At 45.9% G+C, this 26,074-nt stretch overlaps 1 protein-coding gene across 2 annotated transcripts in view; it reads right to left on the minus strand.

Moving 5' to 3' along the window:
• Nucleotides 1–19,904, minus strand: part of ENO4 (enolase 4) — a 49,831-nt gene extending 29,927 nt beyond the window's left edge. For both annotated transcript variants that reach the window (XM_073595799.1, XM_073595798.1), the window contains exons 1-4: nt 19,681–19,904; nt 15,899–16,027; nt 3,351–3,535; nt 1,420–1,556 (exon numbers count right to left, since the gene is read on the minus strand). In XM_073595799.1, coding sequence (XP_073451900.1) covers nt 1,420–1,556; nt 3,351–3,535; nt 15,899–16,027; nt 19,681–19,824 — 595 coding nt within the window. In that variant the 5' untranslated portion in view covers nt 19,825–19,904. The remainder of the gene's footprint in view (nt 1–1,419; nt 1,557–3,350; nt 3,536–15,898; nt 16,028–19,680) is intronic.
• Nucleotides 19,905–26,074: the final 6,170 nt, after the last annotated feature.

Consider the following 26,074-nt stretch of genomic DNA (forward strand, 5'->3'; position numbering starts at 1 on the left):
AGTAAGGAGCCGAGCCAGACATTGTGAACAAGTCGAAGGAGACGCCTCTGTATAAAGGAGCAACATTAAGGCCCCTTTCACCCTGCTGCTACTTGAGTCGCGTGATTTTGCCACAATTTTACTGCAATTTTGCTGTGATTTCAAGGAATGCCTGACTATGGACCTCAACTCGCATCAAAATCGGACCAAAATAGTAGAGGGACTACTTTGAAGTTGCACAGATATGAATGGTAGTCATTGGAAATCAAGGGCTATGACTTGTCAAGCGACTTTGCAGTCTCAAGTCACAGGACAAGTTGCACAAGTGTGAAAGGGGCCTTAAGGAGCTGCAGGAATATCTGGCAAGTACTGGCTGTGTGGTACATGTGAAAACAATCTCCCGTATTCTTCATATGTCTGGGATATGAGGTAGAGTGGCAAGACGGAAGCCTTTTCTTACCAAGAAAAACATCCAAGCCCGGCTAAATTTTGCAAAAACACATCTGAAGTCTCCCAAAAAGCATGTGGGAAAATGTGTTATAGTCTGATGAAACCAAGATTAAACTCTTTTGCCATAATTCCAAAAGATATGTTGGGTGCAAAAACAAACACTGCACATCACAGAACATCATACCCACTGTGAAGCATGGTGGTGGCAGCATCATTCTTTTGGGGCTGTTTTTCTTCAGCTGGAACAGGGAACAGGGGCCTTAGTCGAGGTAGAGGGAACTATGAACAGTTCCAAATACCAGTCAATATTGTCACAAAACCTTCAGGCTTCTGCTAGAAAGCTGAACATGAAGATGAACTTCATCTTTCAGCATAACAACGACCCAAAGCATACATCCAAATCAACAATGGAATGGCTTCACCAGAAGAAGATTAAAGTTTTGGAATGGCCCAGCCAGAGCCCAGACCTGAATCCGATTGAAAATCTGTGGGGTGATCTGAAGAGGGCTGTGCACAGGAGATGCTCTCGCAATCTGACAGATTTGGAGTGTTTTTGCAGAAGAGTGGGCAAATATTGCCAAGTTAAGATGTGCCATTGCTGATAGACTCATAACCAAAAAGACTGAGTGCTGTAATAAAATCAAAAGGTGCTTCACCAAAGTATTAGTGTAAGGGTGTGCACACTTATGCAACCAGATTATTTTATTTTTACTTCCCTCCACCTAAAAGATATCCATTTGTTGTTGTACAGTTTATAGGTCACATTAAAAGGTGGAAAAAGTTTGGAAATTATTTATCTTTGTCGCATTTTTTTTTACATCACAGAAACCTGACATTTTAACAGGGGCGTGTAGACTTTTTCTCTCCACTGAATATATACACACTGTATATATAGTCACCCTTCACCTGTATGTCCCTCTATATAATTACTTTCCTCTATTTGCCCCTCTGTACAGTCAGTTTCCCCCAAATGCCCCTCCATATAGTCACCTTTCCCACTGCCCTTCTTCTTGCTGGCTGCAGGTGAGGCTGGGGGGGACGGGACGGATCTTGTAGAGGAGGCTGCCGCATGGAGCTCGCTTTCTCTTTGCCGTCTTGATTCCTCCATCTTTGGCTGGAAAAAGTCACTTGTAAAAGAAAAAAAAAAAAACAGCTTTGAGTTCCTTGAATTGAGTTATTGGACACACATATGGAGATCTCTACTACACCTGACTGTGAATATAGAATGTATGGCACTAATTGTTGGGGGCTTGTAATGGCGGAGCTGAGTGATCCAATCATCCATCCTCTTAAAGCGGGGGTCCACCTATCTATCGTTTTTTTTTCTTTGAGTTCATTCACAAACTTTTCTTCTCAGCATTACATACTCACATATTGTGTGTAATATGTCCGCCTGTGTCAGATTTCGTCGGAAAGAATAACTTATATTATTCACTGCAGGCGGTTTCCATCTTCATTGTGGGCATTTGAAGCCCACAAGCATTTATTTCCTGGATGTGGTGAATGCTGTGCTCCCAGCATTCACCGCTCGTTCCCGCACATGCTCAGTGGCATCCTGGGAAGCCTGAGACTAGCTCCCAGGAGTCTGGGAGAGGCTAGAAACACGCCTACTCCCACGGGAGGAGAACCAGGAAGTGCAAAGAAGAATAGAAAAATAAAAGGTAATTACGGCGATTTAAATTTTTTTAAACGGCATGTCAGCATCTAGGCAAGGAAGAGAATACATACAGATATTGTTCAAAATTTGGGTGGAACCCAGCTTTAAAGCGGTATTGAAACCAACATCAAACTTTTCCTTTTATTGCAGCCATTATATTGTAATGGATGTGTTCGTTTTCTATTTTAGGCTTTCTTTTCTTTTATTTTTAGCTGGTGATCCTGCCAGTGGGGTTATTTACTAAGATTTGAGAGTGAAAAATCTGGTGCAGCTGTGCATGGTAGCCAATCAGCTTCTAACTTAAGGTTTGTTTTAATTAGCTTTGACAATAAAAATTGGAAGCTGACTGGTTTCTATGCAGATCTGCACTAGAGTTAGTACTCCCCAGTTATTAACCCCCAGTAAGTCTATTGTCTTTTCAACAAGCTGTCCTACAGTCTGCAGATGTAGCAGTTATAGGAATGAGACAAACCATTTAAACACTGACAGGGGTGCTTGCAATGGTCAGTTTTGTTTTCTTAAAGGAGGAGCTGCAGCCCCCGCACCAAAAAATTAAACTTTTAATATTAGGACACTTACCTGTCCAGGGATCCCGCGATGTCGGCACCTCAGCTTTTTCTTCAATCGACTCTTGGGTGCTGACGCCATCCCCTGTAAGGGAAACTGGCGGTGAAGCCTTGCTGCTTCACAGCTGGTTCCCTACTGCACATGGGCGAAGCGTGCTGCCCCTTGTGAATAGCCTGGCGATGGGAGAATGAGGAGGTACTCGCCCCCCCCTGAAAGGTTCTAAATGTGGAAGTGGAGGGGGGTGAGAAAGCAAACAAGCAGAGCTTCCCCCCGATATCAGTCGAAAAGCACCGCTATAACAGCGCTAAGACCCCTTTCACACTGAAGGTGTGAGTGCTTTCACACTGGAGTGGTGCGCTTGAGGGACATTAGAAAAAGTGTATACACCGCTCCCAAAATGCCCTGCCCATTGAAATGAATGGGCAGCGATGCTGAAGCGCCTGCAAAGTGATTCAGCAGCGCCGCAACATGGGCACTTTTAACCCTTTCTTCAGGCGCTAGCGGGGGGGTAAAAGTGCCGCTTTACTGCTAACGCGACCCGGCCCCAGTGTGAAAGGGGTCTAAACCTAACAACACTGCTGGGGATGTCTAATATTTTACCACCAGTCCTCTACAGATTTCTGGGAAAAACAGAGTATTAAATACAGGGCGGGTGGGAATCCTGGTAGATCTGTACAGATATCTGTGTTATACACACCTCAATAATTGGTCAATGTTACTCTGCTCGTTTGGCTGTATCCCTCTCAACATCGGTCCTATAGACTCCCGGATCCATTCAATGGCTGTTTCCACCGACATCGCCCTCTCCTTCTCCTGGGCTTCAGCTGTGTCACAGGTCAGAGGAGGCGCCGAGTCTATGGAGATCACTGCTGAGCAAATTTTCTGTGTAGAAATAAAGCACTCGATGACTTGAAGCCTCTGACAATGCTAATTGTACAACTAGTAAATCTGTGCAATAAAACAACAGCTGAGCTGCTGCAATTTACATGTTAAAGTGTAACTCCACTTTTGTTGAGAAAAAAACATTCCCCTCTGGGTGATCAATGTACATTGCAAGGATTTTTATAAACTTTGTTGCAGATTCCTACCTTTTGTTATTCTGAAGAAATTGTTTTTTTTGTCTGTGTCCATGTTCAAAGTGAATCTGTATGGGAGTGATTTTATAATAATCAATCAGCTGCTGCACTTGCTCCTTTTAAGGAGAAAACATGTCAGGGTCTGCATCCCTTTAGATGTTATTTACCCTGGGGAATATCTCACCAAAAATTATATTTTTGTTGCAGAGGATGCCCAAATCTGAGTTGTATTTTAGCGCAGACTTCTGGGAACATTTTTTAAGAAATCTTTTGAGACAAGACTGGTGATGTGGCTTTGTATGTCGTGAAATTTTGTTGGTCGATCAAAAGCCAATGGAATGTTCAGCAGAGAGTGGCGGCAGACACTAAGCATTTTGTAGGCTGGATGAGTCTGGCAGCAGCATTGAAGGAGGACAATCCATGTAGAGATAGGACAAATGAAGGGAAATTGCAATAGCTGAGGCAAGTCAATGGCCAAGCATGCAAATATTCTTTACTTTAATGGTCAGTAGTAGAGGCTCCACCTCACATTTGTGGTCATCCGGGGAGGAGACCTCCTACATCTGTGGTCATCAGGGGAGGAGACCTCCTACATCTGTGGTCATCAGGGGAGGAGCCCGCCTACATCTGTGGTCGGCCGGAGAGGAGCCCGCCTACATCTGTGGTCGGCCGGAGAGGAGCCCGCCTACATCTGTGGTCGGCCGGAGAGGAGCCCGCCTACATCTGTGGTCGGCCGGAGAGGAGCCCGCCTACATCTGTGGTCGGCCGGAGAGGAGCCTGCCTACATCTGTGGTCGGCCGGAGAGGAGCCCGCCTACATCTGTGGTCGGCCGGAGAGGAGCCCGCCTACATCTGTGGTCGGCCGGAGAGGAGCCCGCCTACATCTGTGGTCGGCCGGAGAGGAGCCCGCCTACATCTGTGGTCGGCCGGAGAGGAGCCCGCCTACATCTGTGGTCGGCCGGAGAGGAGCCGCCTACATCTGTGGTCGGCCGGAGAGGAGCCCGCCTACATCTGTGGTCGGCCGGAGAGGAGCCCGCCTACATCTGTGGTCGGCCGGAGAGGAGCCCGCCTACATCTGTGGTCGGCCGGAGAGGAGCCCGCCTACATCTGTGGTCGGCCGGAGAGGAGCCCGCCTACATCTGTGGTCGGCCGGAGAGGAGCCGCCTACATCTGTGGTCGGCCGGAGAGGAGCCCGCCTACATCTGTGGTCGGCCGGAGAGGAGCCCGCCTACATCTGTGGTCGGCCGGAGAGGAGCCCTCCTACATCTGTGGTCGGCCAGAGAGGAGCCCTCCTACATCTGTGGTCAGTGGAAATGCATGCAGCCTCCTTACAATTGTGGTTAATGTAATAAACCCCTTTACATTTGAGTTTATTGGGAGAGGAGCCCTCTTACATTTGAGGTCAGTCAGAGAGAAGCCCCCTTTCACCAGTGACAGAGGACCCCCCTTACATTTGACAGTCAGTGGGAGAAGAGCCCTCTTACATCTTTGGTCAGCTGGAGAAAGGCCTTATTACATTTGAGGTTAGTGGAAAAGCAGCCTCCTTACATTTGTGGTTAGTGGAAGAGGAGCCCCATTCATGTGTGATCAGTAAGAGAAGAGGTCCCTTACATTTGTGGTCAGTGGAAAAGGAGTCCCCATTCACTTAAGGCTTTACATTGGTGGACAGTGGGAGAGAAGCCACCTTTCATCAGTGACAGAGGACTGCCTTACATTTGATGGTCAGTGGGAGAGGAACCCCTTACATCTAAGGCATGGGTGCTCAACCTGTGGCCCTCCAGCTGTTGCGCAACGGCAAGTCCCATGAGGCATTGCAAGCTGCTGACAGTTACAAGCTTGATTCCCAAAGGCAGAGACATGATGGGAATTGTAGTTTTGCAACAGCTGGAGGGCCACAGGTTGAGCACCCATGATCTAAAGGTCTGTAAGAGAAGAGGCCCCTTATATTTTCGGTCAGTGGGATAGGAGCCCACAAACACTTTTGGCCAGCAGTAGAGGTGATTGGTGGGTGAGAAGCCCCCTTTACATTGATGGTCAGTGGGAGAGGAGAGCCCATACATTTGATGGCTAGTGGGAAAGAAGCCTTCTTACATTTGTGGTCAATGGAATGATAAAATGATGATTAGTGATAGAAGGGATTCTTACAGGCATTTAATATCCCCATTGGTATCAGTGATTACCTGCTTGCAGAGGGGGACTGGGCAGGGAGGCAATTGCCCCCGGGCCGCTCTGATGCCCCGCAAAAAAAGCTGCACCGCTTCTGCCGCAGACATGCCTAAAGGCTTTCTGGTGAATAGAAGTAAAAAGTCCCTGCCGGCGTCCTACAGAGTGTGGGATAAGGATGAGCATAAAGCGCAGCCGTCCCCCCTGGCAAGATGGTATACACAAGCAGAGGCCTGCTCTGTGCCCCACAGGAGGCTCTCCTCCCCTGGCCAGCCCAGACAGCAGCCCCCAGCTGGCCCGTTTGGAAACCTGGAGTCGGCGCTGCAAGTGCTGTCCAGTCTGACCCGCCTGGTGAGCATAGATTACCTGGAGCGGAGCTTCAGCCTGGGATGGGGGTGAGAAAAGGGAGAGCGGCTGAGTCACTGCACCATGAGCCTCTGGGTTGTACTTGCCCCCTTGGGCCAAAAGTTGCCAGTCAGACCCTGCCTGCTTGAAAGATGAGAGTAAAGGCTATACTGCCAAGTGATGGTGCCGAAGGTATGCAGGCACCATCAGGCAGGAGGTCAGTCCACCACTGCTCATTGCTCGCCGAACCACTAACCAACTCTGGAGGAACCTTGAGGTTTCATGGAACTTTAGTTGAGAATGGTTGCTCTAGCCTATTTCAGAAGGAAAGAGAAAAAAATTGTGTCATTTCTTCAAAGAAGCTCAAATTATCACTTTCACATTAACGTTGATCACTTTTTGTCAATGAAAGTGATCAGCTCAATGCAGGAAATGTATTGTAACCTATGAATTGTCTGTTTTCTATCATTTATAATCAATTAAAATGATCAGATTGAATGCAGAATAGATGATAAGGCCTTGGAACAGGGACAGTAGTATTTTGCACTCTCCAGGTGGCACACACGGCTCTCGGTAAAGAGTGTCTTTGCTGATTAGAATTTAGAAGACATCTGGATATGAAGGTGGAACCCTTTCCTCGGATGGCCTTGAGCTTTCATCTCACCGTTTTTTGCTATTGACAGAGAAAATGTAGTTTTGTTACATTGTGTTCTGTGTATTAATGGAAGAGAAGTCACAATTGAAATTTGCACATCATTGTTTCATCAGATCTGGGAGCGTTAACAAAGGGAGACCGCTAATAACTTCAATGTCACCCTACGCGTTTGTCACACTCTGAATCCAGGATTGAAACAAAGGTGTGATCATTTCTATAGAACAATGGACAGATAGATCAGAGGTTTCCAACCCAATCCACTTCAGGCATTCTACAAAGAACAGAAATGACAGCTGCTCATCTTAGGAAAAAAAACAAAAACAACATTTTCCTCATTTAATCCATTCATTTGTGGAGGATGGGGCCACCACAGCCTTCTCCTCAGTATCTGGTAATTCGGCTAAAGGGAGACTTGTCACTGGTTAAATTAGGCGATCAGCAGAGGCGCTAACTGGCCATCTAACACAGGAACAACATAGGGAAAGAGCCGGGGACACCTAACAATGTGGCCCACAAATATTCACATACACAGCCATCTCATGGCCACTGCCAAGGATGGTGTGCCCTTCGCTGTCTAAGAGGACCGGTCAGTCAATAAATACTGGAGTCGACACTGCTGACTATTTTTGAAAAGCTTATTCAGAGCAAAGTGACAGGTACTCTTGAAAGACAAACCCCCATCCGCTGATACTTACCTTCCCAGAGTCTAACCTTTTCTAAGCTCTTTGTTGGAGCTTACACAGGGATAATAATCATGCTCCCTGCTCTCACATAATGGTATTTAAGTCTAGTGTTTGGCTGCCCATGTCCAAGCGTTGCATTCTGATAGGAGGTCACCAGCTCCCCATAACCTAAGGAAGGAGGGGGAGACAGACCTCCTATCATAGTTTGGAAGGGAAGTGTCATTATAATGGGGGATTTTAATTATCCAGACATAGACTTGGCAGAAGGAACCACACATTCATCTAAGGTTCACCATTTCCTAAATGTCTTACAGGACAATTTCATGGGTCAGATGGTAAATGCACCAACAAGAAACAATGCGTTGCTAGACCTACTGATTACTAACAATACAGACATAATCATGGATGTAGAAATACGGCGCAACTTAGGAAACAGCGATCACAGGTCAATTAGTTTCAGCATACATCACACAAATAAGAAGCATAAGGGGAATACAAAGACACTGAATTTCAAAAGAGACAACTTCCAGAAACGACGCTCCTTGCTAGAAGATACTAAATGGGATAACATCTTAGGAAACAAAGAACACGGAGGAAATATGGGTGTGCTTTAGGAGCATATTAAATAAGGGTATTAGCCAGTGCATCCCAAAGTGTAATAAATTTAAAACAGCTAATAAAAAGCCCTGGGTGGCTTAACGCCAACGTAAAAATTCTTATAAAAGCTAAGGAGAAGGCCTTCAAAAAATACAAGGCTGAGGGAACATCATCAGCATTCCAACTGAAGAATGCAATAAGAAATGTAAGGGTGTAATCAGGGAGGCTAAGATAAAACACAAAAGGCACATAGCGGAGGAAAGTAAGAAAAATCCCAAGAAATTCTTTAAGTAAATAAATAGTAAAAGAGGGAGGGCAGATCATATTGGCCCCATAAAGAATGATGAAGGGATTCTGGTTACAAAGGATGGTGAGATGGGGAAGGTTTTGAATGTATTCTTCTCCTACACAAGGGAAACGGGGGGCTTCAGGAACCAAAACTGCAATGTTTATCCTCATGATATGTCACAGAAAGCACCACCATGGTTAACAGAGGATAAAATCAGAAACAGACTTGAAACTTAACATAAATAAGTCACTGTAACCAGATGGCTTGCATCCGAGGGTCCTTAAGGAACTCTGTAAAAATTAGGAACAACAGTCTGGCAATTACTTGACTAACAGTCTACCGACTGGTATGGTACCAGCTGATTGGTGCTACATTGGCTTTTCTCCGATCTTTAAAAAAAGGACCAAGATATATTCCTGGGATCTTGCCAAACAAATCTACTAACCTTCTATGAGGAGGTAAGCTGCCATCTAGATGAGGGAAGGCCTGTAGACGTGGTGTATCTGGATTTTGCAAAGGCCTTTCATACAGTTCCCCAAAACGTTTACTATATAAGCTAAGGTCTGTCGGCATGGACCAAAGGGCGAGTACCTGGATTGAAAACTGGCTAGTTCAGAGGGTAGTGATAAATGGGGGAGTACTGTGAAAAGTAGGGTCCCTCAGGGTTCTGTCCTGGGACCAATCCTATTTAATTTATTCATAAATGGACCTGGAGGATGGGATAAACAGCTCAATCTCAGTATTTGCGGGCAATACTAAGCTAAGCAGGGCAATAACTTCTCTGCAGGATGTGGAAACCTTGCAAGAAGATCAGAACAAATTAATAGGGTGGGCAACTACATGGCAAATGAGATTTAAAGCGGAGTTCCACCCATGTGCCAGGGGAGGAAGTGGGAGCTGGATGCCTCTAAAAACTGGGTACCCCCCCCCCCAAAACCAATGACATGCCAAATGTGGCATGTCAGGGGGTCACCAGCACTTAAAGCGGAAGTTCAATTTTTGGGTGGAACTCCGCTTTAACGTGGAAAAATGTAAAATAATGTATTTAGGTGGCAAAAGTGTGAATGCAATCTAATCACTAGGGGGGGACCTCTGGGGGAATCTAGGATGGAAAAGGACCTGGGGGTCCTATTAGATGATAAGCTCAGCAACGGCATGCAATGCCAAGATGCTGCAAGCAAAGCCAATAGAATATTGGCATGCATTAAAAAGGGAATTAACTCCAGAGATAAAACAATAATTCTCCCACTCTACAAGACAAGACTCTGGTCCAGCCTCACCTGGAGTATGCCGTCCAGTTCTGGGCTCCAGTCCTCAGAAAGGATGTGCTGGAAATGGAGAGAGTCCATAGAAGGGAGACAAAGCTAGTAAAGGGTCTGGAAGATCTTAGTTATGAGGAAAGATTACAAGCACTGAACTTATTCTCTCTGGAGAAGAGACGATTGAGAGGGGATATGATTTCAATGTACAAATACCGTACTGGGGACCCCACAATAGGGATAAAACGTTTCTGCGAAAAGGGCATTTAAAAAGACTTGTGGCCATTCACTAAAATTAGCGGAAAAGTGATTTAACTGTAAAGAGCGTAGAGGGTTCTTTACTGTAAGAGCGGTAAGAATGTGGAATTCTCTTCCACAAGCAGTGGTTTCAGCAGGGAGCATAGATAATTTAAAAAAACCATTAGATAAGCACCTAAACTATGACAACATACAGGGGTATACAATGTAATATTGACATAAAAGCACACAGGTTGGACCTGATGTGTCATTTTTCAACCTTGCCAACTATGTAATTACCGATGGCTTGAGGCGGAGGAGTGGGTTGAGAGTATCAGTAGGTGGTGGTTGTTCTCTCAAGAGAACCTCCTAAGCTGGCCATAGACTGTGCAAATCTCGGCCAGTTAAGCAGGGACTGACTGAGATTCGCACCATGTGGGCAGGCTGAATGTACCCAAGTTGATTGATCGATTAACTTGGGTGTAACCAGCCTGTCGGATATTTCATACGATTATTTCCAGCGGCTATAGCCTCTAGCAATGATCACTATGTGTTCTCCTGGCAGGGACGACTCTCCCGCCCGAGAACACAATAGCTTCATGGGAAGGATTCCCCCATGAACACTGACTGTGTTGATGGGGAAATCAAACGATTTTCTTTCCTACAACCTGTGGTTTCAGGAAAGAATATCACACCGTGTATGACCAGCTTAAGTCTTTTTACTGATTCAGGTCTCCTTGTAGGTACAGACTCTGGGGCAATCATGTTCATTATGTCTTCTCTGCCCCCCATGAACAAAGATGTAGTTGGGTAGCACAGTGGTGTAATGGGTAGCACTCTCGCCTAGCAGTAAAAAAGGTCGCTGGTTCGAATCCCAACCACGACACTACCTGCCTGGAGTTTGCATGTTCTCCCTGTGCCTGTGTGGGTTTCCTCCGGGTACTCCGGTTTCCTCCCACACTCCGAAGACACGCTGGTAGGTTAACTGACTTCTGTCTAAATTGGCCCTAGTATATAAATGTGAGTTTACCTTAGATCGTAAGCTCCTTGAGGGTAGGGACTGATGTGAATAATAATGTAGAGCAGATGTTTTAGACTTCCCTGGCTGCATGTTTTCTCCATATCAGCCAAGATAAAAGCAACAGCCCCATAACACCTTCCAAAATGAGTCAGCAGTGACCGCTGCCATATTTTTTGCCTCACAAGCAGTTCTACAATTAGAAAAGATCGAAGTTTATGGTTCTCAATGAACCCATGTACAACTCCATCACTCCTAAGCCCTCCTCCTTCTATGAGTTTGGAAAGTATTGGAGATATTTCAGCATAACCTCAGATGTACCATGCTTATTGTCCACCCAGCAGCTGATCCATCATTGACTGTGGATAAGGCAGAGTGCTGATGTTCGGCGTAGGCAATCTGTATCGGTTGAGCACTGGGCCGTCTTTATTATTGTAGGAACCCTGGGCAAACATTTTCTCCCCCCCTATGTGATTTTGCTCTCCACCTGCTCTGAGACATACAAAAAAATAGCAGTTTACTGAATCAAATCAGGCAGCGATTCCGATTGGTTGCTAGAGGTTACAGTGTATCATTACCGCTCACTGACTGGCTGATAGAGGTTACAGCACACATTATGGCTCACTGATTATTTGATAGAAGGTTACAGCACATGACTTCTGCTCACTGATTGGTTGCTAGAGGTTACTGAACATCCTTACCACTCACTAATTGGTTACTAGAGGTTACTGCACATTATTACTGCTCATTGATTGTTTGCTAGAGGTTACTGCATATCCTTAACTGCTCAATGATTGGCTGCATAAGGTTAGTGCACATCATTACTGCTCACTGATTGGTTGCTAAAAGTTACAGCACATCCTCCTGGAATCAGTGGCAATGCTGGGGGGGGGGCAGATCAGTGGCAATGCTGGGGGGTTGATGGGATCAGTGGCAGTGGTGGGGGGGATTAGTTAGGAGGCACTACACTGTGGAAAATTCTGAATCATGTAGAGCAAAACTGGAAATCTTTGGCAATCATATAGTGGTGGATTCTACACTGACCACCAATGTGAGGAGGGATTTATACTGACCGCCAATGTGAGGGGGGATTTTACACCACCCACCAATATAAAGAGGGATTTCTACACTGACACCAATGTAGAAGGAGCATTTACACCAACCACCAGTGTAAGGGGGAATATACAATGACCTCCCTGTAGGGGGGAATTTACTCTAACAACCATTGTTGAAGAGATTTGTACTGACCACCAATGTAAGGTGACACTTCTACACTGATCACCAATGTTAGCGGGGCTTTACAATGACCACCAATGTAAAGGGGGATTTACACTGACCACCAGTGTAAGGGCAATTCTGCTCTTACCACCAATGTAAAGGGAAATGTACCCTGATCACCAATGTAATGAAGAACTTATACTGACAACCAATGTAATGGGGGATTTTACATCAAGCACCAAGAAAGGGGGATTTCTACGCTGGCCACCAACGTAAGGGGGGATTTACACTCGACACCAAATTAAAGGGGGCTTCTACATGGACCACTAATATAAGTGAGGATTCATAACTGACCATAAATGCAAGCTTGGATTTTTTTTTACCAATTACCAATATAAAGAGGAGTTTCTACACTGGCCACTTGTAATGGGGATTTACACTGACCAATAATGTAAGGGGGACCTTTACACTGGCCACTAGTGTGAACGAAAGGATTGTACACAAAGCCCCAATGTAATGAGAAGATTTTACACTGACCACCAATGTAAGTGAGACATTTAGTCTACGTTCACATTTGTGTGCGTCGGGAACGCATGCAAAATTGCTTTCTTGAAACCACAGAAACGTGCTGCCCTTTCGTAGATACACAGCAGTTCCATTAATTGTTAATGACACCCTCATGCATCTGCTAAGATTTGCATATTCACATGCACCAACATTCACAGTGCAGTGGCACCATGATTTTTTGAAAAAGGGTTCCAACTCCAAGTTGCTTACCTTTGCACAACAGGCTGATATTAGGCTTAATGACCACACTTGTAGGCAAGACTTGCAAGCATTCCCCTTTACCTCCCCAGTGGGCAACATTCAGCAGAAGGGATGGTGGGTATGACTTCAGGGGGGCATGATGTACATATGATGCCGCCTCTATTTACATATCAATGCCGATGGCCTGTGGCTATTTACATAACAATGCAGGTTATATACATGTAAACACAGGGTCTGCAGGTGAGTCATGTCAATAGAGCAGAGCTAAGCAGCATTAGTAACGGAACTTTACACTGAGATATCGGGACACAGCACGGGATTAAAACTTCAAGGGACATGGGAATTTAAACTGGGATAGTTGGCAAGTTTGAGGCAGCAGCTAAGGGCCACACAACAATGATGGGGCCCAGAGCAGCTGCCCCTTTTCCCTGCCCTCCCTTTTTCCCTGCCTTAAAGATGACCCTGGGTCCTCTGTATTTGCAGTATTTTGCCTGTGTCCACATCAAGCCACAAATTCCACCATAAAAAATGTCACCAAGGGAAAAATTGTGCTGGAAATTAAAAGTGGTTGTAAACCTCAGACATGTAATATGAACAAAGCATATCCCTCTATAGTCTGTGCTTCTCTCAATCCAGAGCACAAGTGTCATTTCTGTCTGCTGCTTTATTCCTCTGCTATCAGCATGAATTACTTTTGACAAGTTATCCTGACACCAAGAGAAAAATAGTGACAGGGGATGGATCTCCAGCACACAGCCTGTGATTGACAGCCTCAGTTCTGGTCCTGTGTGCTGAGTAAAGGAGGGGGGAGTCCCTTCCCCCCAATCAGCTCTGTGGTGTGTAACTTCAGCTCTCCACCCCAGGACAAGTTCCACTCAGAACAGGCCTCGCCATGGTCAACCAAAGAAGTTGAGTGCACATGCTCAGCGTCATTTCCAAGAGGTTGTCTTTGGGAAATAGAAGTATGAGTGCTGCCAGCATTGCTGCAGAGGTTGAAGGGGTGGGGAGGTCAGCCTGTCAGTGCTCAGACCATACCCATTAAATTGGTCGGCATGGCTGTTGTTCCAGAAGGAAGCCTCTTCTAAAGATGATGGACAAGAAAGCCCACAAACAGTTTGCTGAAGACAAGCAGACTAAGGACGGACATATATTACTGGAACCATGTCCTGTGGCCTGATGAGACCAAGTTAAACGTATTTAGTTCAGATGGTGTCAAGCGTGTGTGGCGGCAACCAGGTGAGGAGTACAAAGACAAGTGTGTCTTGCCTACAGTTAAGTATGGTGGTGGGGGTGTCATGGTCTGGGGCTGCATAAATGCTGCCGACACTGGGGAGCTACAGTTCACTGAGGGAACCATGAATGCCAACATGTACTGTGACATACTGAAGCAGAGCATGATCCCCTCCCTTCGGAGACTGGGCCGCAGGGCAGTATTCCAACATGATAACGACCCCAAACACACCTCCAAGACGACCACTGCCTTGCAGGGGAGGGTAAAGGTGATGGACTGGCCAAGCATGTCTCCAGACCTAAACCCTATTGAGCATCTGTGGGGCATTCTCAAATGAAAGGTGGAGGAGCGCAAGGTCTCCAACATCCACCAGCTCTGTGATGTCGTCATGGAGGAGTGGAAGAGGACTCCAGTGGCAACCTGTGAAGCTCTGGTGAACTCCATGCCCAAGAGGGTTAAGGCAGTGCTGGAAAATAATGGTGGCCACACAAAATATTGACACTTTGGGCCCAATTTGGACATTTTCACAAAAGTGTACTCGCTTTTGTTGCCAGCGGTTTAGACATTAATGGCTGTGTGTTGAGTTATTTTGAGGGGCCAGCAAATTTACACTGTTATACAAGCTGTACACTCACTACTTTGTGGTCGCATGAAAAGATGGAATAAAATATTTACGAAAATGTGAGGGGTGTACTCACTTTTGTGAGATACTGTAACTTACAGGCAGTAGGATGTGTCCCTTTTGCTGATGTCCCTTGTTTAAGGTGAAATTTTCCTCTGTCCAGGCCCCTCCCATCCCCGCTGCTGTAATCTTCTCGTGCAGCGATGGTGAATAGAACCAAGAGGCTGTCACAGGCTCTCATTCCACCCAGCAATGCCATACATAGAAGCCATACTACAGCTTCTGTGAATGGAAAGGGATCTATGAAAGGAGACCAGGCGGATGATTGATAGGTCTGCTCCCTCTATTCATATATCAAGTTTCATGAAATGATTACTTTATTACCTGGAGTTCTGCTTTAAAGTGATTCTAAATCCAAATTTAAATACATGTCATATATTGCAGCTTTCCATTACATGTGATTGCTGCATTTGCTTTCAAGCTTTTTTTTTATTTTCAATCATGTGATGATCCTGCCAGTAACACACTTCCTGTCCCAGGATGACAACGCTCAATTATAGGGGAGCAGTGTAGTCACCCTAAGGGAGGACCACAGAACACCAGCCTTCTCCTCTTCTCCATAAAGGTGGCTGAGGGGTTCTCTAAGATAGCTGGGAACATTGTAACTGATAAGAGTCAGCACAGGAAGGTATCAGTTTTTTGAGAGTTCTGGCAGGATCCACAGGTGAATTTTGTGCTTATTGAAGAGATAGAACAAAGCGCTTACAATTGTATACTTAACAGATTAAAAGGGAGAAAATAAAAAGAAGTTCATTTTTCGGGGTTTACATACACTGAGCTGTCAGAAATGCTGCCTGCTTCTAATAATTCCGCATCCCTGGCTGTCTCCATTTCTAAGTCACTGACCCAAATAAGCATGTAAAAACTGAAGTCAGGACTCCGGATCTATCAATTGTTCCAGGTCAGTGGAACTGCCAGGCAACTGGCATTTTCTGAGCGAGGAGGGCAAAATGGCAGCTGCCATAGATCCATACACACGGATAATCAACTCTGTGGAGTTATACTGTATACAGGGTATGGGGTACCTTGTCATTGTTCCTCACTGTGCAAAACACTTCAACCTCCAGGGCCGCATTTCCTGCTCCACTCAGAATTCTCCTTCCATGGATATTGCTGATCACCGGAGGATTTGACAGCTCAGCAAAGTAGTTAGACTGAAAAACAAAAAGAGTGAGAAGAGGAGGAGGTGGAAATTCAATACAGCTCACCATCCAAATAACACCATTCCTACAGTAAAGCATGGAGGTGGTAATATCGTGTTATGGTGTTTTTCTGCAGCAGGGACTGGAGCACTTGTCAGGATAGAAGGAAAAATGATGGGGCAAAATACCGTCAACTTCTTGACTGAAGGAGAAAAAGGTGAATGTCCCTGGATGGCCTAGTCAGAGCCCAGACTTAAACCCCATTGAAAATCTGTGGAATGACTTGAAGACTGCAGTCCACAAACGGTCACCATCAAATTTAACTGAACTTGAGCAGTTCTGCATAGTAGAGTGATCAAATATTGCAAAGTCTAGATGTGCAAAGCTAGAAGAGACAAATCCCAACAGACTAAAGGGTGGAATTAAAGCAAAAGGTGGTTCATCAAAATACTGACATGGGGGGGTCCTTTTTCCAAGTCAGCTATTCTGTTTAATTATTTATTTTTTCTGATGTGTTGGTGTTATATCTTTCACTTGGATGTTATAATTTGCACTAGTAAATACAGCTGGATCAAACAAAAACTGTGTCTGTCTTAATTTCAGGCTGCAAAGCAACAAAATGTGATAATTTGAAGGGGGGGGGGGGGGGGTGATTCTATTCTATACTCAACTGTATCTCCATTACAAACAACCATTTCCAGTACAACCATCTCCAGCCTCATATAAATATCTCCACCCTGCTCTGATTAGCCCCACCCTTTACCGAATATCTTTGCATTCCTCTAATTAGCTCCACCCTCTACTGAATATTGTGGTCTACCTCTGATTAGCTCCACCCTCTACTGAATATCTACGCCTTCCTCAGATTAGCTCCACCCTCTACTGAATAGCTCAGTCTTCCTCTGATTAGCTCCACCCTCTACTGAATATCTCCGCCTTTCTCAGATTAGCTCCACCCTCTACTGAATAGCTCAGTCTTCCTCTGATTAGCTCCACCCTCTACTGAATATCTCCGCCTTTCTCAGATTAGCTCCACCCTCTACTGATTATCTCCACTTTCCTCTGATTAGCTCCATCCTCTACTGAATGAGAGGAAGGGGGTATTTAGTAGGGTATATAGCGGGAGGAGGGTATAGGGTGAGGTATATAGTGGGGACATGATATATGGGGAGTAGGAGGTATATGGCAGCAGGGGAGTATATAGTGGGGAGGGGAGGGGAAGTATATAGTGGGGTATATGGGGGGAGGGGAAGTATATAGTGGGGTGAAGTATATAGTGGGGTATATAGTGGAGTATATGGGGGGAGGGGGAAGTATATAGTGGGGTATATGGGGGGAGGGGAAGTATATAGTTGGGTATATGGGGGGAGAAGTATATAGTGGGGTATATGGGGGGAGGGGGAAGTATATAGTGGGGTATACGGGGGAGGGGAAGTATATAGTTGGGTATATGGGGGAGGGGAAGTATATAGTTGGGTATATGGGGGAGGGGAAGTATATAGTGGGGTATATGGGGAGTATATAGTGGGGTATATGGGGGGAGGGGAAGTATACAGTGGGGTATATGGGGGAGGGGAAGTATATAGTGGGGTATATGGGGAGGGGGAAGTATATAGCGGGGTATATGGAGAAATATATAGTGGGGTATATGGGGGGGGAGTATATAGTGGGGTATATGGGGAAGTATATAGTGGGGTATGGGGGGGAGGGGAAAGTATATAGTGGGGTATATGGGGGGAGGGGAAGTATATAGTGGGGTATATGGGGGGAAATATATAGTGGGGTATATGGGGGAGGGAAAGTATATAGTGGGGTATATGGGGAGTATATAGTGGGGTATATGGGGGGAGGGGTGGGGTATATAGTGGGGTATATGGGGTATGGGAAGTATATAGTGGGGTATATGAGGGAGGGGAAGTATATAGTGGGGTATGGGAAGTATATAGTGGGATATATGAGGGAGGGGAAGTATATAGTGGGGTATGGGAAGTATATAGTGGGGTATATGGGGGAGAGGCAGTATATAGTGGGGTATACGGGGGAGGGGAAGTATATAGTGGGGTATATGGGGAGGGGAAGTATATAGTGGGGTTTATGGGGAGGGGGAAGTATATAGCGGGGTATATGGGGAGTATATAGTGGGGTATATGGGGGGAGGGGGAGTATATAGTGGGGTATATGGGGGAGGGGGTAGTATATAGCGAGGTATATGGGGGAGGGGGAAGTATATAGCGAGGTATATGGCGGAGGGGGGAGTATATAGTGAGGTATATTGGGGGAGGGGAAGTATATAGTGGGGTATATGGGGAGGGAGAAGTATATAGCGGGGTATATGGGGAGGGGGAAGTATATAGTGGGGTATATGGGGAAGTATATAGTGGGGTATATGGGGGGGAGGGGAAGTATATAGTGGGGTATATGGGGGGAGGGGAAGTATATAGTGGGGTATATGGGGGGAAGGGAAGTATATAGTGGGGTATATGGGAGGAGGGGAAGTATATAGTGGGGTATATGGGGGGAGGGGGAAGTATATAGTGGGGTATATGGGGGGGAAGTATATAGTGGGGTATATGGGGGGAGTATATAGTGGGGTATATGGGGAGGAGGGAAGTATATAGTGGGGTATATGGGGGGAAGTATATAGTGGGGTATATGGGGGGGGAGTATATAGTGGGGTATATGGGGAGGAGGGAAGTATATAGTGGGGTATATGGGGGGAAGTATATAGTGGGGTATATGGGGGGGGGAGTATATAGTGGGGTATATGGGGAGGAGGGAAGTATATAGTGGGGTATATGGGGGGGAGGGAAGTATATAGTGGGATATATGGGGGGGAAGTATATAGTGGGGTATATGGGGAGGAGGGAAGTATATAGTGGGGTATATGGGGGGAGGGAAGTATATAGTGGGGTATATGGGGGGGAAGTATATAGTGGGGTATATGGGGGGAGGGAAGTATATAGTGGGGAATATGGGGGGGGGGGAGTATATAGTGGGGTATATGGGGGGGAGGGAAGTATATAGTGGGGTATATGGGGGGAGGGAAGTATATAGCGGGGTATATGGGGGGAGGGAAGTATATAGTGGGGTATATGGGGGGGAGGGGAAGTATATAGTGGGGTATATGGGGGGAAGGAAGTATATAGTGGGGTATATGGGGGGGAGGGGAAGTATATAGTGGGGTATATGGGGGGAGTATATAGTGGGGTATATGGGGGGAGGGAAGTATATAGTGGGGTATATGGGGGGGGAGGGGAAGTATATAGTGGGGTATATGGGGGGGAGGGAAGTATATAGTGGGGTATATGGGGGGGAGGGAAGTATATAGTGGGGTATATGGAGGGGAGGGAAGTATATAGTGGGGTATATGGGAGGGAGGAAGTATATAGTGGGGTATATGGGGAGAAGGGAAGTATATAGTGGGGTATATGGGGGGAGGAGAAGTATATAGTGGGGTATATGGGGGGGGGGGGAGTATATAGTGGGGTATATGGGGAGGAGGGAAGTATATAGTGGGGTATATGGGGAGGAGGGAAGTATATAGTGGGGTATATGGGGAGGAGGGAAGTATACAGTGGGGTATATGGGGAGGAGGGAAGTATATAGTGGGATATATGGGGGGTGTACAGTAAGTATATGGGGGAAGTAGATCACCGGGCTCATACCAGATACCCGGGTAGGTCGGGCGGGTTGAGCCGGTATCCGGTGTTCAGGGCCTCCTCCACCCTCTCCGGTATGTGCAGTCTCCGGTAGTATTGGGCGGCACTCATGGCCTCCTCCCGGTGTCGGCTCCCCTCAGTGCGGCTCATGTCTCCTCAGGACGCTCCGTCCGTCACCATGGAAACCGCCCCACCAACACCGCGACCTCTAGTGTCCGGGCTACAGCAAGATGGCGGATCTACCTGCTCCGTCCAATCCAGAGTCCGCCCCTCCTATGTGTATTGTACAGGGGCGGCCCCTCCCATGTCATACTGCTATACATTTACTGACAGGGGGATGGGATCTGCAGGTGATCTCCTTGTCATCTGTTTTAAGCAAGTCAGCCCTGTAGAAGATGACCTGGAATGAATGTCTCATATCCGCTCCCTTCTGCATAACTCCCAACTGTCCCTGATTTGGAGCAAATGTCCCTCTGTCCCCCTCATGTGTCCCTCATTTTGGCCTATCTATATAGTTATATATAAAATTCACTTTTTATCTATCAAAAACGGTTTCCAAATGCTAAACCTTTCACTCAATTTCTAACTTGCTGCAACTGTAAATTCAAAAAGCCAATATAAAGGAATAGTAGTCGTAAAAAACACTTGTTGGTTTAACAAATCATTTTTGTTGTACAATTCTCCTTTAAGTGGGTGTGTCCTATGCCTAATAGGTGTCCCTCATTCCCATCTCAGAAAGTTGGGAGGTGTGCCTTCTGGTTGGTTACATACCCCAATAGAAGTGTTGTTATATCTGCTCCATAAGTGGGGGAGAAATAATAATAGCTGCTGATTCTGGCTGACATTTAGAGCTGTCCTGTACATCTCATGGTGTCTGTTTGGCCTCCACTTACCATTCCTGGACTACAAGCCCCCGTACTATGAGAACAGGGGGAGTGGTTTAGAAAAAGACAATGGGCAGGGCTGATACCACTGAACCAACAATGCTGAGTGCTGTGTGCCTCCTATAGGTGATAAGAAGTGGTCTCTAAGGCTCAGTGCACACTGGGGCGGCTACAATGTCGCCTCGCACAGAGTGACTTCAGCGCGGCTTGCAAAGGACTTCTTTAATAGAAGTCAATGCAAGCCGCTCCAAAGCAGCCCCCCAAGTAGTGCAGGAACCTCTTTCTAAATCAAAGAGACTTAAGTCACTCCGATTAGAACGGTTCCATTGTCAGTCCCCAGTATGAACCGACACTAATAGATCAGTGGATATGTGTCTGTCGGGATTGGTCTTTGTTTTATTTTATTTTAAATCAGAAGAAAGTTTTATTTGAACACATTCAAGCATACATGTTCTATAAATACTCACAAAAGAATGCAAAGTTGCAATGTACAAAACAGTAGAAAACAAATGGGCAATTACAGCTTCCAACTGCAAAGAGCTCATTAACCACTTGCCTACCGGGCACTTACACCCCCTTCCTGCCCAGGCGATTTTTCAGCTGTCCCACTTTGAATGAGAATTGCGCAGTCATGCTACACTGTACCCTAACAATTTTTTTATCATTTTTTTCCACACAAAAAGCTTTCCTTTGATGGTATTAAAGCACAGCTGGGTTTTTTATTTTTTAATAAAAAAAAAAAAAAAAAAAGACCAAAAATTTTGAATTTTTTTTTTTTTACTTTGTTTCTGGCAGTAAATTTTTTAACTAAGTAATTTTTCTCCTTCGGTGATGTGCGCTGCTGAGGCAGCACTGATGGGCACTGATAGGCTAAACTGGTGGGCACAGATGAGGAGGCACTAATATGCCGCACTTATGTGCACTGATAGGCGGCACGGATAGGTATTGATTGACAGCAGTGATGGGCAGCATTGACTGGCATCGCTAATGAGCACTGATTGGTAGCACTTGTGGGCACTGATTGCTGCCAATGGTGTGCACTGATTGGTGACACTGGTGGCGCTATATTGTAATCAGGGCACTGATTACATGTGTAGATATCCCCCTGCGTGGAGATGCCGCTGATTGGCTCTCCTCACCACACACTCTGCCAGTGTGAGGTGAGGGGCGCCGATTACCAGCATCTCTGTGTTTACATATGACCAGCTGTGATTGGACACAGCTGATCACATGGTCAAAGTTCCACGGATGCGGCTCTTTACGGAGATCGGGGTCGTGTCATGTCCCAGCAAGTCATATGACGGCTTCCCAGAACAAGAGCCGCACCGCCCCACCCCACCGTCATTTGACGGTGGGCGGGTGGCAACTAGTTGAAGAGAACATACAGCCCCACCTAGTAGCTGGAAACAGAAATGACAGTGCCAATAGAGCATTAAAGTGATTTTTTAAAAATAACAAACATGTTATACTTACCTTCTCTGTGCAGGGGTTTTGCACAGAGTGGCGCCGATCCTCCTTTTCTGGGGTCCCTCCGCAGAGCTCCTCCTCTTCTTGAGTGCCCACACGGAGAGCTGCATTCACTGATACAGACAGCAGGACTTTGCCCCTGGCTCCCATGTCACTGGATTTGATTGACAGCAGCGGGAGCCAATGGCTCCCGCTGCTATCAATCTATCCAATGAGGACCCGAGACAGTGCCTGGAGCTGCTGTGCTCGTTCCCATCGCTGGAACGATTGGGTTCAGGTAAGAAAAAGGGGGGCTCTGGGGGCAGCTGCAGCATAAAAGGTTCTTCACCTTGATGCATAAAATGCATTAAGGTGAAAAATCGTGAGGGTTTACAACCCCTTTAATATTGCACACTCCAAAGTCAGATAGTAATAACCAGCATGGAGTGACAGCATTCTACCCCAATATCCTATCTATAAACGGGATCGATAACTTCCTCATTAATAGGTAATTTCCTGTTGATTTAATTTCCCAAAAAGGTCCCCAGGCACCGCAGTGTCCCCAATATAGTAAAATGCTGAGCTCATTTCCCCCAAACAAATGCTCCACCTCCCCAGCTGTTGCCCACCATCGTCCTCCCCAATCTGTCCTGTAGATGGCAGTACACACCCAGCAGCACCACATGTGCAGCTTTGGATAGCCATGAATGAGCGCTCCCCCCTGCACCTATGCAGTTTGCTATCATTTAGGGCAAGTTTAGACTGGAACACACAGTGTTCCTGCACAGTCCCCCAAGTTCCAGTTTTTACATCGCGTTCATTTGAATAGGCTGCCAAAACGCACAGGAAATACGAGTGTAAGAACTACTTTTGCAAGCTGCACCACAGCAAACAGCATGGTTACTGCGGTACTATGTGGCTTGGTGGCCAAAATGTGCTTCTTTTGCGGGATGCGTGTTGGGTGCCATTAACAATTAATGGTGACCATGCGTGTCTCTCAAGGGCAGCGCATTCACGTGCAGTGTGGGACTGTAGACTGTGCATGCGCGGGTGGGGAGGGAGGCGAGGAGTGTTCAATTTTGGATTTCCGAAGCTGCACGTCGTGTACGGGGATTTCTTTGGGAAATGCTTGTAAAGGTATATATAGACATACATCTATAAATATCAGTTCCCTCTGAAATCTGATCCACATTCGGATTGTGCTCCAGAGACTACTTACAGGCGGTGAGGAATTATTGTGACGCCTCCTTACCACCTGTTTTAACCCCATTTTTGCAGGCAAACACACAGCAACCACGTGCATTGCATATGGTTGCAGGGCGTTTGTGTCGGGTCATCTTGCAGCTGCAGTATGTAAACACCACCACCTATTGCAGCTTAAGGGGGGCATTGGTGAGCAGCAAAAATGCGGCTCAACCACACATTTTTGACCCCCCCCCCACCACAAGTCTAAACGAGGCCTAAAGATGCAGTGTTTATATATATATACACATACAGTACTGTGCAAACGTTTTAGGCAGGTGAAGAAATTCTGTAATGTAAGATTGCTTAATTGTGTATTTATCAATTTACAAAATGCAAAGTAAGCGAATAGAAGAAAATGTAAATCAAATCAATGACCACCCTTTGGTTTTAAACCAGCATCAATTCTTCTAAGTACACTTACACACAGTTTTTGAAGGAATTCGGCAGGTAGGTTGTTCCAAACATCTTTGAAAACTAACCAGAGATCTTCTGTGGATGTCGCCTGCCTCAGATCCTTCCGTCTCTTCATGTAATCCCAAACAGACTCCATGATGTTGAGATCAGGGCTCTGCGGGGGGCCAAACCATCACTTCCAGGACTCCTTGTTCTTCTTTATGCTGAAGATAGCTGTTAATGATATTGGCTGTATATTTTGGGTCATTGTCTTACTGCTGTCCTCCCTGATGGTACGGCATGATGGATAAGTATCTGCCCGTGTTTCTCAGAATTGAGGACACCATTGATTGGGCAACATTGAAGACTGTAGACAGAATGGTCAGTCAAGGAAACTTAATGCAGCAGATGAAAGACACATCATGCTTAATTCCCTTTGATATTGGAAAGATGTCCAGCAGTGCCATCAGCACAGAACTGGAGGAAAACAGGTACACCCATCTACTGTCCGGAGATGTCTGGCCAGAAGTGGTCTTCATGGAAGAGTTGTGGCCAAAAAGTCAAACCTCCAACAAGGAAACAAGTCTAAGCGACTCAACTATGCGGGAAAACATAGCAGGTGCTTTGGACTGATTAGTCAAAATGTGAAATATTTGGCTGTTGCAGGAGGCACTTTGTTGGTGAAGGTCTGGAGAGCGGTAAAATAGTGTCTGCATGCAACAGTAAAGCATGGTGGAGGTTCCTTGCAAGTTTGGGGCTGCATTTCTGCAAATGGAGTTGGAGATTTGGTCAGGATCAATGGTGTCCTCAATGCTGAGAAATACAGGCAGATACTTATCCATCATGCCATACCATGAGGGAGGTGTGTGATTGGCCCCAAATTTATTCTGCAGAAGGACAAAAACCCCAAACATGCAGCCAATGTCATTAAGAACTATCTTCAGTGTAAAGAACAAGGAGCCCTGGAAATGATGATTTCCCCACGAGCCCTGATCTCAACATCATGGAGTCAGTCTGAGATTACATGAAAAGACAGAAGGCTATGAGGCAGCCGACATCTACAGAAGATCTGTGGTTACGTCTCCAAGATGTTTGAAACAACCTACCTGCTGAGCGCCTTCATAAATTGTGTGCAAGTGTACCTAGAAGAATTGAGGCTGTTTTGAAAGCAAAGGGCGGTCACACCAAATATTGATCTGAATTTCTCTTCTACTTATTTACTTTCCATTTTGTGAATTGATAAAAAATAAACTTCTGTTTCTGAAGGAATTCCTAATTTACAGGATTTATACATATATATATATATATATATATATATATATATTTATTTATATTTATATATTACACACACACAGGCAGTCCCCGAGTTACGAACGGGTTAGGGACTGCCGGTTTGTTCTTAAGTCGGATATGTTCGTAAGTCGGAAGCGCATGTGCAGAACGGCGGAGACAATGTTTTCCGATGTTCTGTCAAGTAGCCGCGCATGCACAGACGTTGTTTTCCGAGGTGTCTGCTGTTGAAAAGTGGCCGCACGTCATGCCGCCTCCCGTTCTTTGGAGGTTCGTAACTCGGGGACTGCCTGTGTATATATATATATATATATATATATATATATACATACATACATATACACACACACACGCATATTTATTTATTTTTGAGATAGTGTCTAACAAAAATAATTTTTTACCACAGCTTATATAGACTTCTCAAACTAATAGGCACTATTGTAACCTCTATTGTTTGCATGAACACCTACCTAACTTTCTATACAAACATTGAACAAGGAAAAAATGATTTTAGGCTTTAACAAAAACTAAACAAAAAAAAAACTTTTTTCTCCCCTGGTCAGTGATAGGGCTCATTCACACAATTGTATCAATTTGTGAAAAGGGGCGTCTTTATCTGCGCAGGATGCACAAGTGTTCCTTGCAGGCAACCACCAGTTGAGATCAATGACAGACCACTGGCTGCACCAATCTTCACACACATCCTGAAGTGTAGATCCATGTGGGTTCGAAGGACAGATCAGGACAGACTGCATTCTGATTCATGCATCGGACACTCATAGGTGCGCTTAGAGATCTCTGTAGCCAGTGGCCTGTCATTGATTCCAAGAGGCTGCCTGCATGCAACCAGGGATCTCGATTGGGGGGGGGGTGCAAACCGTCCTCCTGTAGGGGCCCGGACAGGGAGGAGGATCAATACAGCGGGGCAGGGGGCCAATTAGAGGAACGATGCATTGTGTATCTCTCCCTGCAGCTGAAAGCCGGTTTCTCCCCCTCTCCCTCCTGCCGGATTTCAGCTGCTGGAGGGAGAGACACACAATGCATGGTTTCTGTAATTGGCCCCTGCCCTGCCGCACCAATACTCCTCCCTGTCCTGTTCACATCTGATCATCATCCCCCGTGTGGCCAACCCCCCCCCCCCA

The sequence above is a fragment of the Aquarana catesbeiana genome, linkage group LG08, assembly GCF_042186555.1.
Source record: "Aquarana catesbeiana isolate 2022-GZ linkage group LG08, ASM4218655v1, whole genome shotgun sequence".
Lineage (NCBI taxonomy): Eukaryota > Metazoa > Chordata > Amphibia > Anura > Ranidae > Aquarana > Aquarana catesbeiana.